This window comes from Leptosomus discolor, chromosome 4 (assembly GCF_034619465.1).
Source record: "Leptosomus discolor isolate bLepDis1 chromosome 4, bLepDis1.hap2, whole genome shotgun sequence".
Classification (NCBI taxonomy): domain Eukaryota; kingdom Metazoa; phylum Chordata; class Aves; order Leptosomiformes; family Leptosomidae; genus Leptosomus; species Leptosomus discolor.
Genome location: NC_141394.1, coordinates 81,280,781 through 81,299,207, shown reverse-complemented (window position 1 = coordinate 81,299,207; position 18,427 = coordinate 81,280,781). Strand labels below are relative to the sequence as shown.

General features: G+C 48.6%; 1 protein-coding gene across 1 annotated transcript in view; it reads left to right on the top strand.

Annotated features, from left to right (window-relative positions):
- Positions 1-304: 304 nt before the first annotated feature.
- Positions 305-18,427, top strand: part of GFRA4 (GDNF family receptor alpha 4) — a 72,156-nt gene continuing 54,033 nt past the window's right edge. Inside the window, exon 1 of the mRNA XM_086464235.1 lies at positions 305-571. Coding sequence (XP_086320361.1) covers positions 529-571 — 43 coding nt within the window. The 5' untranslated portion in view covers positions 305-528. The remainder of the gene's footprint in view (positions 572-18,427) is intronic.

The window sequence follows — 18,427 nt, the reverse complement described above, 5'->3', positions numbered from 1 at the left end:
GCGGCCGCGGAGAGGCGGGGGCGACAGCGGAGGCAGCCCGGGGAAGGCGGCGAGGGTTTCCCCGCCGCTCGGTGCCCCGGCGGACAGAAGTTTGCTGCTGCTGCGAGAGGAAAAGGCGAGGGGTAGGGGGGAGAGGACAAAAAAAAAAAAAAAAAAAAAAAAAAAAAAAAAGGCAAAAACAAACGAAAAAGGAAAATAATTTTGAATAAGAATAAAATAGTAAAAATCAAGGAAGCGGCCCCTCCGCAGCCGGCCCGGAGGGATGAGGCGCAGAGCGGCCGGCGGCAGCCCGCGGTGCCCGGGCATGACCCGGGGCCGGAGCGGGGCCGAGCCGGCGGCGGTGTGAGCGCTCGCCCCGGGAGGGCCGGGCCGGGGCGGCGGGGACGCCTCCCGCCTTGCCCAGCCTCCGCGCATCCTCCGGCACCGCCTGCCTGGGCCGTACCGAGCCGTACCGAGCCGTGCCGTGCCGGGCCGGGCCGGTCCGAGGCGTGCCGAGTCGGTGGGATCCGAACCGTGGGGAGCGGGAGGATGATGAGGGGCATCCTTTACTTCTGCACGCTGATCCTCCTGGGTGAGTAGCGCGGAGGCGCCGGGGGTGGGGGGGAAATGTTGGGGCGGGGGGACACGACAACTTTCTGCTGGGGTAGGGTTGCGGGGGCATTTCTGTCCCCCTCCGGACACGGGAGGTCTCCCCCTCTCCAGCACCAGTGTTGAGCCTTGGGGGAGCATCACCCAGCTTTCCCGTCGTCTTCCTTTGCTGTGTGGACCCAAGCGCTGGGATCTTTCCGACTATTACTCCGGATAGTTCTGTTTGCCGCGGAAACGGCTAAATTTTACCCCAGGAATTAAGGCAGGGGAAGAAGAGGGAGGTGTTGGTTGTGGGGAGAAGGTGGCAGATTTTTTGCACAGCGCCCGGCAGCCCCACCGTGGTGGTGGAGCTGGAAAATGTCGGGGTTTCGGGGCTGGTAGGAGTGGGCTGGCAGCCCTAGATTTCCTCGCACACCCCCCAAAAATTGGGCTTTTTTTTTTTTTGGCTTTTTTTTTTTTTTTTTTTTTTTTTTTTTTTTGCAATGGGAGCTGGGCGCTAAGCCCCCCAAATGTCTCCCCCATCCCTCTCTGAGCTCTAAAAGCAACCCTCGTCCAGTGTCACGGTTGGGAGATGCTGTCCCCCGTGGGATACCACCGTATCCGCGGGGATGCCAGCTGCAGCAGCCGTGCTTTGAGCATCCCGCTCGCATCTTCCTTCTCCCCAGCTCGGGGCGGACGGTTCTCCTGCGTCTAATTCCCGGGGCTCCTCGCGACCCTGAGAAGAACCGTGCGTGAAGGGGCTGCAGCCCCCGGGGGCTGGCAGCACCCCGCAGCGGGCAGCCACTGCTGGGAGCCGCCTCGTTGCCTGGCTTTCCCTGGATGCAACCCCGCCAGCTCCCCTTAGGATATTTTTTTTCCCCCCCCTCCCTGTGTTTCTTTGAGATAGCAAACCCAGGAAGAAGTCTGTGCTTAAATAGATCGGGAAAAGCTGCGGGGAAGCAGGGAGCAGGATGCGCCGGTTCTCTTTGGGTGACCACTGGGGGAGGAAAAGGTCCTGGGATGGATGGAAGTGGCTGGGACATCCCGGCCCGTCCGGCATGGCCCGGCACTGCCTCCTCCTCACCCCGAGCATCCCTGCTGGGAGCCCACCTCCTGGGGAAGCCCCCGAGTAGGTTTTTCTCTCGGTGGAGGTGGCTTTGTCAGGGCTCTAGGTAACTCTTCATGCCGGCTCTCCCTGTCACTAGATGTCAGCAGCAGCAACTCTTGCACGTCCCAAAGGCGTGTGTGTGTGTGTGTGTGTGTGTGTGTGTGTGTGTGATTTCGACCCCCTAAGAGGGGCTATCTCCAGCCAGGGAGTGTTTTGCTCCAGGGGTTTGGAGGAGCACAGGGATCTGGACATACCCCGGGCTGGGATGGCTGCTGCCTTGCAGGGACTGGAGCTGTGCCCTGAGCTGGAGAAGGTCTCAGTGTCCCTCAGAGCTGGTGATTTTTCCTGCAAGGCTCACAGAGCCTCTGGGTGGGAGTCCAGGTCTCTGCAGGATCCCTTTTCCAAGTGGTTCAGCTTGACTGACTCACTGATTGACTGCCTGATTGACTGACTGGTGGACTGATTGATTTTCTCTAGAGAACGTGGACTTAAAGAAAAGAGCAAATGGCCAGCTCTCCATTGTCAGCAATGCAATTGGGAATAGTGGGCAGGTGCTAAGGGTATACTCATCGCCTCCAATCCAAGCCAGAGTAAAGCCATCGGCGAGTATTCACCCTTGTGCCTTCTGATCTTGGGGTCTCCAGAAGGACCCTTTCATCTCTGAACTGGCGTTTGACCCCTGCAGGCTCAGCACTGTCCCAGCAGATGCCATTCAATGCCCTCAGCCTGTTCTCTAGATATTTTCTAGATGTTTGTGTTATGGATGAACAAGGGCTGCTCATTTAGATGTGCCTGGGGAGGTCCCCTGCAGGGATCTGGGGTGCCAGCGTGCCAGGCTGGAGATGGCAGCTTCTGCAACTGCAAGCACAGCAATCCCCAGCCTCCATGCTGGTGCACACCGTATAAGCTGTTCCGTGTTTTTCTCCACCGCCGTTTTTGGGATGATCCTGGGTGGAGGAAGCAGGGCTTGGAGAAATCAGGGCTCTTTGAGATGGCAATAGGCAGCATCACGGTCATCCAGCCTGGATGGAGAACTCCTGCTGCAACTCCATACCCAGCTCCCTGGTGGCATAGGCACGCAGGGTGACCCAGCCCAGGCAACTTATACAGTTGAATACAATTTCTATTCTCCTCAACCACTTTTCAGGCAGATCAGCTCCCTGACCTGTCTCACCAGCAGCCACACGAACACCAGTGCCAGTGGCAAAGACAGAACACGAGCACACAGCTGGGGACAGGGACATGGCTTTGGGGAAGTTCATTGCTGCTGTAGTGTCCCCTGATATTTGCTTGTATGTGTGGTATTGGCTGGAAATCCCACCCACAGGACAGTGGTGAGGCATTCAGGAAGACTTTGTGGAAAATCAATGCTTTAGAAAGCTCTGATATAATTAAATTTAAAGGATATAATTAAATATAAAGAATATAATTAATTTTACAAGGTCACTGGGATACACCTATAACTAGCCCCCAGAGCATCCATCCTTTGCGCAGCTTTCGGAGGGCACAACAGTCCCTGCACTAACAAAATAATAGTTAAAGGGGGAGAATGAAAATCTGGGCTAGAGTTGAAAGCAGAAGTTCGCTGCGAAGTCCCCCTAGGACCAAAAGTCATTTCTGGCCCATTGCAATGGAGGGCAGGACCCCGAAATGGCATCTGGGCTGTCTTCAGCTGACAACCGCTGCGTTTACCTGGCAAGTTTTACTGTGCTTGGTCGTTAGCATAATTCCTGGCATATGTTTCCCACAAGCTCTTCACAGATGCAATCAAACACAAGAGATCGTCTGGCGGATTTTCACCTGGTTTGGGAACTCAGATCCCAGGGGGAGAGCAAATATCTCTTGAAAAATGCGTCTGTGTGTATGAGAGAGGGAAACGATCCTTAAATTAGAGCCTTTGTCAGTTCTGACAGGAGCAATCCGTTATTTGCATCAATAAGAATGTGATATTTATGTCTCTCCGTATCGGTGCGGAGGAGAAATAAAACTTCTTCCTCAACAGGCTGTCCTCAAACACTGTGCAAATTCCTCTGCAAGGATCTCACCACAAACAGAAAGTATTTTTTCCAGAGCTCTGGAGCCTTAAATAGCAATTACTGCTGGGTAAGAATGAGTATTAGTTAAGTCTAATAATTAGTATGAATTACTGTGAATAGTGTTTTATTTTGCTTTTGGAGTCAGAACTGTCTTCTCTGCTCTCCTGGCAATTTTCACCGATGACTTCTATTGTGCCTGAAATTCCCTTCATCATTTTCACATGAGACTTGCTCATTTTTATAACTTTCCGCTTGGTCATTTTTAAACATGACTTTTAACATCGCTGAAGTTTGCCACCTCTTGATAAAAATACTCTGCTACCGAGATATCCATGATTCCTTTTTCCCTCCAGTGGACTTTATATTCCTTTTGCTTCCTTAAAAAAAAAAAAAAAAGAAAAAAGAAAAAAGCTTTCTTCTCAACCCAAAAGTGGAAGAGAACAAATTCAAAGTGGTTTTCCTACTAAACCAATTTTTTTTTTAGAAGGACTGATTTCACTGGGGGAAAAAAAAAAAAAAAAAAAAGGAACAAAACTATGAAAAGCTTGCTCCTGTCAATCTTCGGTTCAGTACAGCTCCCTTGCTTCAAATGCATCTGTCAAAATCCCCTCTGGCAACACCTCCTGGCAGTGAACTTCAAGCCTGGATGGACTGATGGTGGGAGCTGTGTGATAGTGGGTGGGGGAGAAGGGTTGGGAAGGCATTTCTGCCTCCTCACATGGACAGCCTTCATCTCTTCTGGCCATCGCAGATTTAAAGGTTCAAATATGGGCATGTTGGAGCTGGACTCCTGGTGAGAGGAGAGTGGAAAATGATGGTTGAGAGGATGAGTTTGAAGAGGTGGATGGGAACTGGAGCCATGGGTGGGCATTAGATCCAGGAGATGGAAAAAGGAGGAAAATCGAGTTTGGTGTGACTGGGTAGGGGAGTGTGTCCTGAAGGGGGTTGTGGTGTTCACGGTGATGAAGGGCAAGGACCCAGGACCATTTTATGGAGAGCAGGAAGGGTTTCCAGAAGGTGAGGCCACCATTTATCCTGGGTAAGGAGAACCTAGGCCTGCCACAGGGAAGAAAAATGAGTGTGCAGGAAGGATAGGTATCTTCTAAGGTCCCATCACATAGAAATCACCTCTGACTCCTCCAGGATTCAGGTCTATTAATGAGTGATGCCACAGCTGGCTGTTGCTGAGCTGTAAGTGAGCTTGACAGGTGTTAAGAAAGGTTGTTATCTTCATGAATATTTCCAAGCATCTCCCCGTATCCTACCGGAGCTGAGCTGGTAAGAAGTTCTACCGCAGCTGCAGATCTGCATTGGGAGTCCTCCAGTCACTCAGCAGTGACACATCTTTCTCTGCCACTGAGAATGGCATTCATGCAAGGTGCAGGGCATGGCCAGACCTCTGGTTGTGTCCTCAGAGCCTGGTCATCTCCTGCACTCTCTGGTCCATCTGATCCTGGGGGGACTGGGATTTATCCTCCTGCAGCAGGTGACTTGAAGGAATGAATGACCTCCAGAAGTAGAGACTGAACAAACTGGGCCCCTGTGGGCTTCACTGTCCTCATGGGGAAGCAAGTACTTCCCTGTATCCTGTTGGATTAGATATATATTCCTCAGTTCAAAGCTGCCTTGGCCATATCCTGTCACCCTTGAGTCTCGTCTCTTTTCACCTTCCTTCATGCGAATCCCTCTTCCCCCTCCATAGCCATCTCCTCGGTCCACATGTTCCTCTTTCTCTCCAAAGCCATCTGGAAAGCAGTTTGCACGAAAGATGCAGTAAAAACAGTTGTGCTGTGGTTTTGATTTATTGAATCCAACTGGAAAATCCTGTCTGCAATACCTGTCCTCACTGAGCGCTTTGACAGGGTTATTAGCAGCACTCTGCACGCTACTACTGTCAGACGGGTTGGGGAGGTCATTGTGACACACAAGTGCGGGCAGCTGGTTTCAAGTTCACGGGTCCAGTTTTCTGAGGAGAAAGGAATGGGACAGGTTTTCTGGTGCTTCTTCCAAAAGCAGGGTCGAGTTGCTCATCTTTCATACATCACCAGGCTAAGCCATCCATTCTTTGCCCCCAAGGGGATGGCAGTCCTCTTTGGGATGGGGCTTTAAGCAGGTCCAGATGCTAAAGGGCTGCGACCTAACACCTGACAAACTGGTTTTGCTTTCCTCCTCTCTTCCTGTTACGTGCACAACGAAGAAAAAGGCCAAGCCCGTGATTTGAGTCAAGACTTAACTTCAGTGTTTCAGTCCAAGCTGCAGGTCTTTAACGATAAGCGGTCTGTGCTGCAGACTGCCTGGCAGGAGGCATCGTACGCACGTGTTTCAGATCTCTTCTGCCTCAAGGGAGTTTAGCTGCTAACAGCTGCAAAACCCATGAGGAGCAGAGGTGCCTGTGGGAAGTTCTCTGCTCTTCAGATAGGTAGCAACAGGGGTGTCTTCGGGAATTCCTGTCTGTGTGATTTGAGGTCTCTGGAGGCTCAGAGATGAACTGGACCCAGCAAATGCTCAGGACAGGTCTTGGGAGAGCTCCAGGGTGCTTTCAGAGATGGTGAATTGAACACAATCTCTGCAAAATAATCAGGCTTTTCTTCAAGCTTTGCATCAAACGTGGCTGGCTGATGCCTCTGCAGCAGCCACCTGGGAAATCCCATCATCCTTGATTAATCAGAGCAAAGGCAACACAGGGCAGCTACAGCCTCATGGGAAGGGAGCCTTCACTTGGATGATGGCTGTGAATTTTTTGGAGCAAACCTGGTGTCTGGGTCACTGCTCGTACAGAGTTCATGTGGTCCTGTCCATGAGAATTTTACATAAACAGCCAAATCAATCGTAAAGGGGTTTGAATTTCTCAATTCATCTTCTTTTACTGTGGCAGCCTTTACTGAATGCTTTGCTCTATTTTTTTTTTTCCCCTCCTGCTACCCATACTGGACACTCCATAAGTATCAGCTCCACCATGATTATAACTTGAATTTGCTTCTGTCCATCACTCACCAGCATTACCCATACCCGGTGCCCAGGACCCTCCGACTGGCTCCCAAACTGCTGGCTGTAGAGGCAATGGTTTGATTTGCAGCCAACCTGGCCCCTTCTTCAGACTTACCCCAGAGAGAAAAGCCGGGAGGGAACTCATAGTTTCGCAGAGCTGCCTGTCTCTGTGACTTTGGATAAAAAAAAATCTTAATAACAGACTAGCTATTTCTTCTGAGATTTTAACTTCCATGCATGTGAAGAAAAATACATCTCCCCATGACAGCCTTCACGGCAATATCTCTCAGATATTATACAGCTGACTCGGTTACCTGCAATCTGGAAATAGGTAGCAGATGTCTCCGGTAGCACCGCGGATTTTTTCCTTTGTTGCTGTCTGTGTTTTCCTTTGATGTTCGGTGCGTACAGCAGAAGGCACCTTAAAAAGATGTCGCAGGGCATGAGGCAACATAAATCCAGGCACGCTGAACCTTCTGTAATAAAGGCTGCAGGTTAGGACGATGTGTTTGCCGTCTACTAATGGAGAGGAGAGCAAGCCAGCACGGTGAGTTATTAGACAGCACTTGGAATGAATCAAAGCCATTTGACCTGTTTGTGTAAAGCCCCAGACAAGGCTGAGTTTGCCTAAGTGTTTCCTGTGCACGGTGAGGAGTTACACTCCTCCTTGCAAGGGTTAGTTGATTTGACACGTGAGTTATAGCAATTTCAGGATAAGTATTATTTTTTTTTTCCCCCAATCCGTTTGTTTTGTTTCTTTCTGTTGGTAAGAGAACACAACCCAGCGAGGCTGCTTGGGAGGCAAACTGCACACCTTGGTGTGCCTGCCACAGCCACATCATCTTTTGGAGAGAGGGCACAGGCAGACTCATCTCAGCTGAGATTTCCTTCGAGTGTGGGAAAAAGTGCTCAGGGGCTTATGGTGCTCACAGCCTATAAATACCTTCAAGGTAAGGTGAAGGAGTTGTTCTCCACCTTGGGAGGAGCTGGAATGAGGAGGAACTGGAGCTGCATGCTAGGAATAAAGGCTTTACTTTCAATCAGGACAACATCTGATTACCTAAGCAAAGATGATGGGAATCACTCGGGTGCTCGTCAGGCTTTGCAGGCTTTAGCAAACAAGAGCAATAAGCTGTGCCACCCCCAAGGAACTCCTGAAAGGTGGTTGGGTCCCCCATTCACAGAGCATTCCCTGGTTTTCCCTGTTTGACTGGAAAGCTCGTCTCCTTTTTGTGATGATTTAGGATGATAATTGCAGGGAAAAACTAAAGGAAATATCCCAAGACCCAGATGAGGAACCTCCTCTTAGGGGCTCTCCTGCTCTTTTGGGAGCAGGATCAGGAACTGTGTTAAACTTGGAACACGAGACTTCTCCATCAGGGCCAGAGGGTGTGGGAAGGGAACAGCGGAGAAAGTGCTGAGCTGATTCTGGTCTGGAGGTGGGAAGTGGAGGAGAAAGGGCTCCTGAGAGGCTGAACAGAAGATGCAGATGAAGCTTAATAGGGAATCCAGGAGCTGGGAGGAGGAAAGTGTAGGACCATAAAGGTCTGAAAGCCATCCTGGAGCTGGGGAAGCCCTAAGGGTCGGATTCCCCAAGCTGCAAAAAGGTGATGTGAGCCCCCGCAGGCAAAGTGCATGTGAAGTGACAGCTCAGGGAGCCATCCGTCAGCGTGGAGCGTGGAGGCATACGCACTGGGTAAAGCAGCTTCAGAGTTACCACCCTCCTGGGACTAATGCAAGAAAATTTATCTCCCTCGCCTGATATTGTTTCATTCTTCCTCCCTACAGACCCAGCCGGGCCAATCCTTAATGTGTGCAGGAAAGCCTGTTAGTAATTAAGTACCTGACTCGAGGGGGTCCTGATCGCTAGTTGAGTTCATTGTATGCTATCGCATTACCAATAAGCTTTAATTATAACAGGAAGGGCTAGAGCTAAAAACAAACTAACAAACAAATCAGCAAAAGAACCCCAAATAACAAAAAGAAATCCAGTGAACTCCCCCAAAAGTGCCTAACCTGCAGGTTGAGTGCTCTCCCACGGGCCGAGGAATTGCGGCACGTGTTTCTGGGTCTCTTGGGTTTTGGAAAACAATGTAAATTCACCGCATCACAGTGTAAAGTAAGGACATTTTTAAGGTAGGGGAATTATTGTGAGGCAGAACCAGGCGACAGTGCAGCGTTCAACCTGGGATATTTGTGCTTGGGGATCAAAGTTTCTCATCAGCATATCAGGAACAATGTGACTTTTAGGAGCACCTGCTGTGCACACAGTCTACCGAGCTCTTATTTTGGTACTCAGGCAGGAACTGAATTCAAGCGCAGTAGCTGCCTAATCTGCTCTGAAAATCTTCCCGTATCCCCTACGAAGCGATCAGTGATCCTGCTTTGCTCCGGGATTAGAGATGTGCACTGCTAAAGAGAAGGGGCTGGATTCAACAATGTGCCACAGAGACGGGAGCAGCTGTGGGGTGTAAAAAAATAAAAGCCTCTGATAGAAGAGCAGACTGAAAACCAGAAACTCATTCCCCCCGAAAAACGCTGGGCTTTTGGTACAATTTGGCTTCCAAGCAACAGTGACAAATCAGGAATAGCAAAAATTGCAATAAAAGGGCAAGTGGAAAATAAAATGATTATTGAGGATAATTGCAGGGAAAGAAAAATGAGGACTAAAATAAAGCCCCAGATGTTTCTGTTCTGTTTTACCTGCTTTTATTAAGAAAACAGAAAATGGTCTTCCAGGAGGCACCCTGGACAGGAAGATTAATGGACCCTGTTTCTCACTTGTCCCCTGCCCACGCACCAGACAGGGGTGGCCCCAGCAGGCTGCAGCAGATGGGTTTCACCCCATCCGGTTTTCACCTGGTTTCTTCTGAACTTTTCCTTTAAATCAGCAGAGAAAGGTTGACAGGTCCAGAGGGACAGTTACCGTCTCTGACGGTCAGCGTTGTCTCCAAGGACTATGAAGCGAATCGAGGTGACAATTTTAGACCTTTCCTTGATTTTGCTTTAAGTTCAATGAGATGAACCCCACCTAAGCCACCAAGTTTTCTCGTCCTCCGAGGAAGCAGGTGGTGATGGAGGGAGCAGTCAAGGAGCCGTCATTTCAATGTGCCCAACCGAAAAAAAAAGAAAGATGAAGCAAGTAATATTAAAGCATTATTTAGCACTTTGTTTTTCTACTCGCCAACTGCAAATTTTCCCAGGGAACATATTTTCCCACGGTTAAAGGAGAAAGAAAGAAAGTCAATGGGATATTTCCAACCATTTCACAGAACTGATGCCTCCAGTCACAGCGATGCCTGGAAGTACCTTGAGTTGGTGATTCTACTGAGGGTCACGGGGGACACTCATAAAGCACACAGTGCCCCGGAGCCTTTTGGAGCCATGGGAGTTTGATTGTCACACCCATTAAAATCCCTGAAGTGGTTCTGGCCATGGCCAACTAGCCATCTTCTGGGCATTGGTCCACTGGAATTCTGGGCATTCCAAGCACAAGCCAAGGACCATTCCAAACCAGTTTGCAAGAGGTTGCTCTGTTTTGAAGAGGCAGAGAGTTTAATAGCTTGAACAAGGCAGTTCTGGGTTGTTTGGACCAGCACCTTGAGTTTCCTTAATTAACTAATCATGAGAGACCACCCTTTCCCTCCCAGACACAGTCCATTTCTCAGACAGCCTGCAGGCGTTGTTGGACAAACATGTTTCAGCTTAATCTCTTTCAACCCCCTACATTCATCTTCTTTTCTGACGCTTCCAGCTCAGAAGGCAGAACACTGACAGTGACATGAGCTAATACAAAACGAATGATAACACTGGCTAATTTGATAGTGAACAGATAAATCCCCATTTCCAATGGACCAAGGTGCGTGCAAACCCACATGCATACAGACCTGGCGAGGGGCCAGGGATGTGCATACGCAGAGCGAGTCCATCAGAAGCTTCTTGCAGAGCCTGTGCAGCAGCTGTATCGGCTCTGAAGTGTCCTCTCCAACAGGCAAAGCCTTTCTTGGCTTGCCATTGCAGTTAGCATGACCTCGTGAAAGATAAGACACATAAGAGAAGTCTGAGGAAGCTTGATTTATCCAGAGTTGAAAAGGGAAGAAAGACACAGGAGAGAACATGATCACACTCTATAAATACCTTCAAGGTAACAGTGCAAGGGAAGGAAGAGGATTAGTCACACTTCTGTAAGACAGGGAGGAGAGGAGAGAGAGCAACAGCATGAAGCAGAGAAAGAAAAAGTTTTAAGATGAGTGTTAGGAGCAAAATGTTTAGGCTATTTTTCTTTCTCATTTTTACTGGCAAAAGAAATCGCAGGGGCTCAGTTTGGGCCAGGCTTGAGGCTTGATGAAATTTCTTTCAGGAGAGTTGTGTGTCAGGGGCACAAGGATTAAGTGGTGCACCGAGTGTAGGATCTGCAGGACCTCCGTGCATCCGTGAGCTAAACAAGGGGCCTGTGTAACCTCCAAGACAGCACCAGTGTCACTAGGCACAGGGTCACCCTGCTGCCTGATACACTTGGAATGGCAAGTTGGCCAAAGTTCTTTCACTCCCTCTTTTCCTTGCACCCCATATATCACATAACATATCCCATATAACTCATGTTGAAGGTACCATGGAAGGATGATGCTGCTCAACCAAGGGTCTTAATGGTCACTTGATGGTAGAGCTGGGAAGTGGCTCAGCGATGGATGATGAGTCTGGGTCAGCCGAGCGGCTTGGCTAGCCCTGGGCTCTGCCTGTTGTTAACAGGTGATGAGGTGGCTCCTCCTCCTCCCCAGTAAAACAGCCTTGGTGTGCTCTTGGTGTGCCTTAGACCTGACCTCACCCTCTCCACCTCTCAGACCCTCCCTGCTCCCAGGACACGAGGTCTCCTGACCTCAGACATGTCCCTGTCCTCCCTGGAACTGGAGGTGAGGAAGGCAGGAGCTTTGATGGAAACTCCCTGAGGGACTGGCTCCAAGTCAGGCTTGGCCAGTCATTCTTATTGTCACCTTCCTTTATGCTGGGACTCTAAAGTAAATGTTTTCCAAAAAATGTGGGTAGCTGCTGCCAAGATTTTTCCCTGTCTCCTCAAGCAAGTGCCAAGAACTCTTTCTTCTCATAACAAATCAACTAGCCAAATATAGGTGTCCCTGGAGAAAACCCTTCAGGGTAGTAAGAATTAACGAGTTGATTCAACTAAAGGTAAACAAGCTAATTATGCTGTTCTTCGGCCTGTAGTTTCCTGAGAAAATGAATCTTGTGTATATATGTCAGTCTGTCCACCCCAAATAGTTTTGAGCCCACTGGCCAGGTTAGATGGGTTTGATAGAAGTTTCAGAAGATGTTCAGATCCCACAGGTTGATGTGAAATTGGTTGTGGAAAAGGGAATGAGCTCCTAGTGTTGCCCACCGGGGGAAAAGTTAGTGAAGTTCATAGCAGAAGAGGTGGATGTGAAGGAGATGTAGAAATCCAGGCTCCTTTCATAGTGCTACTTATTTTTTTCCCAGCTAAGCAGTAAAGTGTCTGATGCAGAGCTGCGCAGAGCCAAAGAAATGGCTTTGTGGGACCATAAAGGCAATCCATGCAGCGGGCAAGCCCAGGGAGAAAAGGCAAAGTGAGAACTTTATGTGGGTTCAGGGCTGCTCCTTGGAGGTAAAAGCAGCTGAGCAATGTCAAAGGGGAAGTATGAGTCTGTGGGTATTAGCCACAGAAAAGTAGCATAGCTGTGGTTGCTAGTGTGATGTGCTGTCTCTCAGGCAAAGCCCAGGACCTTGGTCCTGTGCCATCTGCACCTTCTGAGGGGTGGATATTAGCATGGAAATTTGCAGAAACATCCCCAGGTTGGGTTTGCTTGCTGTGGTATCAGCTTAAACATGCCAAGGACGCAGGAGGATTGCCCAGGGGGCAGCAGGTAACTGTTGGTGATGAAGGGAACTGGGGAAAGCATAGGCTGGTCTTCAGAGGAACCAGGGTAGAGGTTAACAAGATGACGTCCACCTCGTTGGACAAAGCAATGGCAACAGGCAACACCTGGTTGTAGTAAGGCTTTTCATCAACTTCGCCACCAGGTTCCATATGTGCTGTGGCTCTGCTTGCACCTCCCACGTGCTGCTCTGCTCAGAGGTGACACACAGCTTTCCCCATCTCCGTCACCTGACGCGTTGGGTGGCAAAGGTTAATGGCGTGGCATGCAGTGGTCGATAGCTGTCGACTACAATAGATATTGTGACAGCTTGCAGCAAGGAAGGGACAGGGATTAAGTGAATCGTCTGGTGCTTTCTTCGCTTCTGTGCACATGATTTGTGTGCACCCATCTGAACCTCGCTGCTCGTTCCCGTCGTCCCATGCCCTGCTGCCCCACAACTTCAGGGGCTGGTCCAGAGGCGCAGAACTTTCGACCTGACCCGTAGTACTTTATACAGAAATTATAAGGTAAAAGATCAGAAGGAAGAAAAAAAGAAGGTGAAAGAGAGGGAGGGAAAAAAATGTTCCTTCATGGTGCTTTTGTTTTCTAACAATGTTGACATTATGTGGAGTAACCGAGTATAAAATCTGCCTATCGTTTGGGAGCTAGTGTGCAGAAAAGATGCTATTATCTGAGCCTTTTATGCCTCTTTACCCTGTCTGGATCAGAGGAGATAAATGCGTAGATAGGAGCTGAGGCTCCCATCTTTATTTAAGCTGTCAGGTACTGCTACGTTATTTTATGCTGATTGTTATAGAAAGCATCCACAAAGAGATATATGTTTCTATATTCCCCCACGTTTTCTATTTTAATCTATAATTTAATAATAAAAGAAATGTATTTCCCTATATTATTTTTATTTGTAGTGTCAGTGCTTCTCTCTCACTCTTATTTTTCAAATAAACATTCACAGACACAAAGCACTTAAAATATGCACATAATCAATCTTCTCTGTTCTCGTTTGGGCTCCCTTTTGACTATTATTGCAGTCATACTTTAATTTACGCATTAACACAAAAACATTTTTAGTATACAACTGGTTCCTCGTGGGGATGGCAGACTCACAGTGAGCACATACGCATGAACACATGGCCATAGCTACATTCAAGCACGTTCTCACACCACTCCCACATCCACATGGCTCACATGTCTGAAGTTAAGCATATGTACATGAAATGAGGCAAAAGCCACATCTGTTGACGTGAAATAGTCGATAGAGCCAGGAACAGGTTGGAACAGGCTGCCTAGATTGGTGGTAGATGCCCCATCCCTGGAGACATTCAAGGGCAGGTTGGATGGGGCTCTGAGCAACCTGATCTAGTGGAAGGTGTCCTTGCTCATTGCAGGGGGGGGGTTGGACTAGAGATGGCCTTTAAAGGTCCCTTCCAACCCAAACCATTCTGTGACTCTCTGATTCTAAGCATCTTGGAGCCCTGTCCTACTGTTGTCCAATCTGTTTATCTACCAGTTCGCTGGCACAGTCCAGTGTCCAAACGGTGTCTTGGCACACTTAGGAGGTGTCATAGACCCAGGACAGATGGGCCAAGGTGTCTGTGCCAGTGAAGGAAGGCTTAAGCGTGTGGGCACAGGCAAGCCAGAATGTACCTTTTGACCCCAGGGCCAAAGATTTTGTCCAGGATTGTTTTATGCTTGTTCCATGGTTTGAGATACCTTCATCATGTTAGGACATTGAGCCCCATAGGTTTCTGGGAGAGCTAGGTAACTTAGAAGGAGCTAGAGCATGAATGCCTCTGGGTCTGGAGCAGGCTACCTAGTGTATGTCTAGACCTTGGGTGAGTTTGCTCGAGTTGAGCCCATAACCATGATTTCTCTGCAGCTTGGTCTCTAAGGTTGGTAACCTTACCTGCTTGAGACATCAAATGGCTCCAGACAACAATGTAGGAACTGCCTATGATTGAAGCAAGCAAACAGTTTGTGATCTGTCTTTCTCTTGAGTTTAACAAAGGTCCTTGAAAACATTAAATCTCACTTCTTTGTCTGCAAAAATACATCTTTCAATCATCTGAAGCTACACAGAATCATTTGTCTTTTGGGGGAAAGTATTTGCCTTCTGCTTGGTTTCTGTTTTGAGGTTTAAAAAAATGGAATAGCTCTTTCTGACCTCAAAATTTTCGACGAACAGATAGCACAGCAGCATTTGGGAACATTAGGTTGATTGACTTGAGGCTGTAGCTGACCAGACTCTATCTCCTGAGGTGCACGATGACAGCCTAGTTTGCCAAAGTCCTACTGGGGAGCCTGGCCTTCAGGAGAGAAGGGTAACTAAACCTGTTTGAACAATTCTTCAGCAGCAGCTTGGCAGCATTTCAGATCTAAAATAGTGAGACAATTAATGGAAGTAGTTTCAATCTTGATTATTTCCCTCTTATGGAAGAAAAAGAATCTGTGAAAAACTGGGACAGTTCATTTCCAAGTGTGTCGAAATCGTATCCAAAAGGGAAAGGGAAAATGAGGGAATCCCAATATTGGCCCAACTTCTCTTACTCCTACACATCTGAACCCTGTGCCATTCGGTACCCACCTCTGTTCAGCATCTTCTTAAGTCCTGGCTACAGAAACTATAGCAGGAGTTACAAGGGTTATTAGCACCATTTTTAGTCTATATCTGGTCTAAACCCAGCTGCCTAATATCCAAGACACGTGAGTTATATTTTTTTTTTAGGAAAAAAATAGGAAAAGTGAACAGCTATATAAGGGATTGCTTCTGCTCCCATGTAAAAACTCCCGTCAGAAAAAATTACATGAAAAAGCAACCGTGAGTCACTGAGTCTAATACAAACATGTTTTTATTCTAGTAATTTTTTTTTTTGTTGGTTTAGGTCAATGTTACTGTGTTTAAACCTCAGACCGTGCTATTGCTGTCAGGTCAACAGGGCTGCAGGATGTTTCTTGACCTCCATCACTTCTCGTGGTGGCAGTGGGAGGGTTGTTCTTGGAGATGTACAGGAGTCCAGATTCACAGAGGGACCAAGGGCACAAAGACTACCTGCTGATTCCTCCACACTGTGTTCAAAGCAAGGAGCAAAGTTTCTCTGCCTCGCAGAAAAGCAAAGTTGGAAATGATTGTTTTGTCCTCTCCCTGCCAGTTCATAACTGGCATTTAGATTGGGAAGATGTACAGACCATCTTTTCCAGCACATTTCCCAAGACCTAGGAAAACTCTGTAATGCAAACTATAAACACATGCTCCCTGCACTCCCTGACACATAGAATCATGGAATCATTTATATTGGAAAGACCCTTAAGATCATTGAGTCCAACTCTTTACCTAGCACTGCCAAGTCCACCACTAAACCATGTCTTTTAAATACCTCCAGGGATGTGGTGACTCAACCACTCCCCTGGGCAGCCTGTTCCAATGCTTGGCAACCCTTTTGGTGAAGAAATTTTTCCTAATATTCGATCTAAACCTCCCCTGGCACAACTTGAGGCAATTTCTTTGCATGGTGACTATTCCTGCACATGCTGTGTGTCCCCTGGGGTATGAGCTTGGCCACACACACCCCCAGCCATGCACACCGGTGCTCTGTGTCCTTCAAGGACATAGCCACAGTGCAAAGTGCAAGACAGGCTCAAAACCAGACTGAAGCACTTTCTTCCTTGGGGAGCTTGTACCCACGTTACTCACGTTGCTGCCTAGCATCCAGCTGGAGCACAGGTCCACAGATTTACACGGTGTTTTGGAAGAGCTTATTTGAGACCGGGAGGTCACCTTTTGTGGTCCTGGTGCATCCAGTTCACCGATGTCTCTGCCTCCCAGAGAGGTCCATGTGGGAGTTGTTGTTGGGAGTGACAGCGTCAACAACGGGTGTGTAAGGGCTCAAGAGTAGCCTTAGTCCTACCAATGACCTGAACCTCTGCTGAATGACACATATCCTTACGTAAGTTTTTCTTCCTACACAGACAGGGAAAACACGTGCATTTTGGCTTCATGTAGGAAATGAATCGAAAGCTTACATGGAGGAATGACCCAACTTGGTCCCACTGCAAAGCTTTGTCCTCTTCCACCCCTGTCCACCTCCCTTGGCAGTTCATGACAACCAGTTTCTACCTGTGGCTGTGTCACAGGCCCTGAAAGGCTGCCTGTCTCCCTGAAGCCGGCTACAGTGAGCCTCAGAGATCTGATCTAATCAGCAAGTTTGCAGAGAAAATGAGATTTTTTTCTTCCTGGCTAACTTCCAGCAGCAGCAGCTCCAGCTCTCCAAGGCACATCTCAATTAATTAATACAGTCAAACCTTATTAGAAACAATTGCTGGCCAGCAATTACCCAGTCCTGAGTTCTTTTTGCTTTTCTTCTTGTTGTTTCTCACTGTTGCTTCCTCCCCACTGCCTTCCTCGTCAGCGAAGCATGTCCTGGCAAAGCCTGATGTAGAACGGGAGCTTCTCTGGTGTGCAGTGGATGTTCAACCCTTCTCCTAGCCCAAAGCCCTGCTGCAGTCAAGGTTCCCGAGCAGATCTCAGCACAGGCTGGCCAGAAACAGTGCAGTCAGCTGAGGCTGGGTGGCAGCAGTTGGGGTCCCAGGGGGTCTTCTGTCACCTCAAACTTGACGTTGGTGGAATAGCAGTGAGTTATTTCTGTGAGACAAATGAGAAAGTGACCCAGAAACCCCTCTGTGATGGGGGCTGCTGAATCCTGGAAGTGCTGAAAGCCCTCCAGGCAGATTGAGATTTGGCCTGAGAGCATCTGAGGCTCCTAGACAAGGGGAGAAGGAAGGGAGGAAGGATGGGAGGAAGGGAGGAAGGAAGGAAGGACAGACCAGAAAAACCAAACCCGGCACACTCAAAACCAAAGCGCACATCAGCCATAAGAAATGGTGTTTGGTTTTGTATCACCAGCCACAGCGGCTGCAGAATTCCTCACCTGATTTTTCTGATGTATTTGAAAATACTATAGCGCAGGCAGGACAGGGTATAGTCCTTAAGGCAGTACATGATGCCGAGGGAGGAAGGGCTGGGGCAATGCTGTGAAGATGGAGGCAGCAAGAGCCCCTGCCTACCCCGCCTGTCGCAAGATGCTGCTTAATTAAGAACAGTTTCTGGGGCTGGGGTTTGCTCCCCGGCTTAGCAGGAAGAGCCTGGGGTACCCCAAGGCCAGGAAAATCCCCTTGCCTCAGCTCCCACCCTACAGCTGCCCCATGCATGAGCCATGGCCTTGAGTTGGTGGTGTAATGACCTCTGAACACTCAGCTTGCAAGAGCCCCGGCTGACCCTGAGCCTGGGAAATGGGGCTGCAGAGGGAATAGACATGGGCTGGAGGGTGGTCTGGGGTTCGTACTCAGCAGGGAGCAACCATGTCCAAAACCAGGCTGATCTCTCTCAAAACAGTGGTGGCACAGAAGGAGCAGAGGCTGCTTTGTGTCTGTGGGTAAATGAGAGGCTTTCTCCGGGGCTGGCAGAGCAGCACTTTTCAACAGCCTCAAATTATTATTATTATTTTCTTTCAACATGAATGCAAATACGTCAGCCTTTCTAGGTGGCTTCATTAACTACCCAGAACATCACTCAGAGCCTCACAATTCTTCTCAAGCACTGACATCCCCGTCCGTGTTCATTGCAGGGTCTGAATTCCTCTAACTCCCTCTCGTGATGGAAAAAAGGTTCAGGGTAGGATTAAAAAATAATATCAAAAAGATAATAGCAATTGTTATTCTTCATTACAGTCACTAAATAACAGGGAACATACCTACCAGAGTCACTGCAACTTGAATCCAGAGTAACTCAGTGCTCTATCATGGTGATACAGGCAAAAAAGCAATTC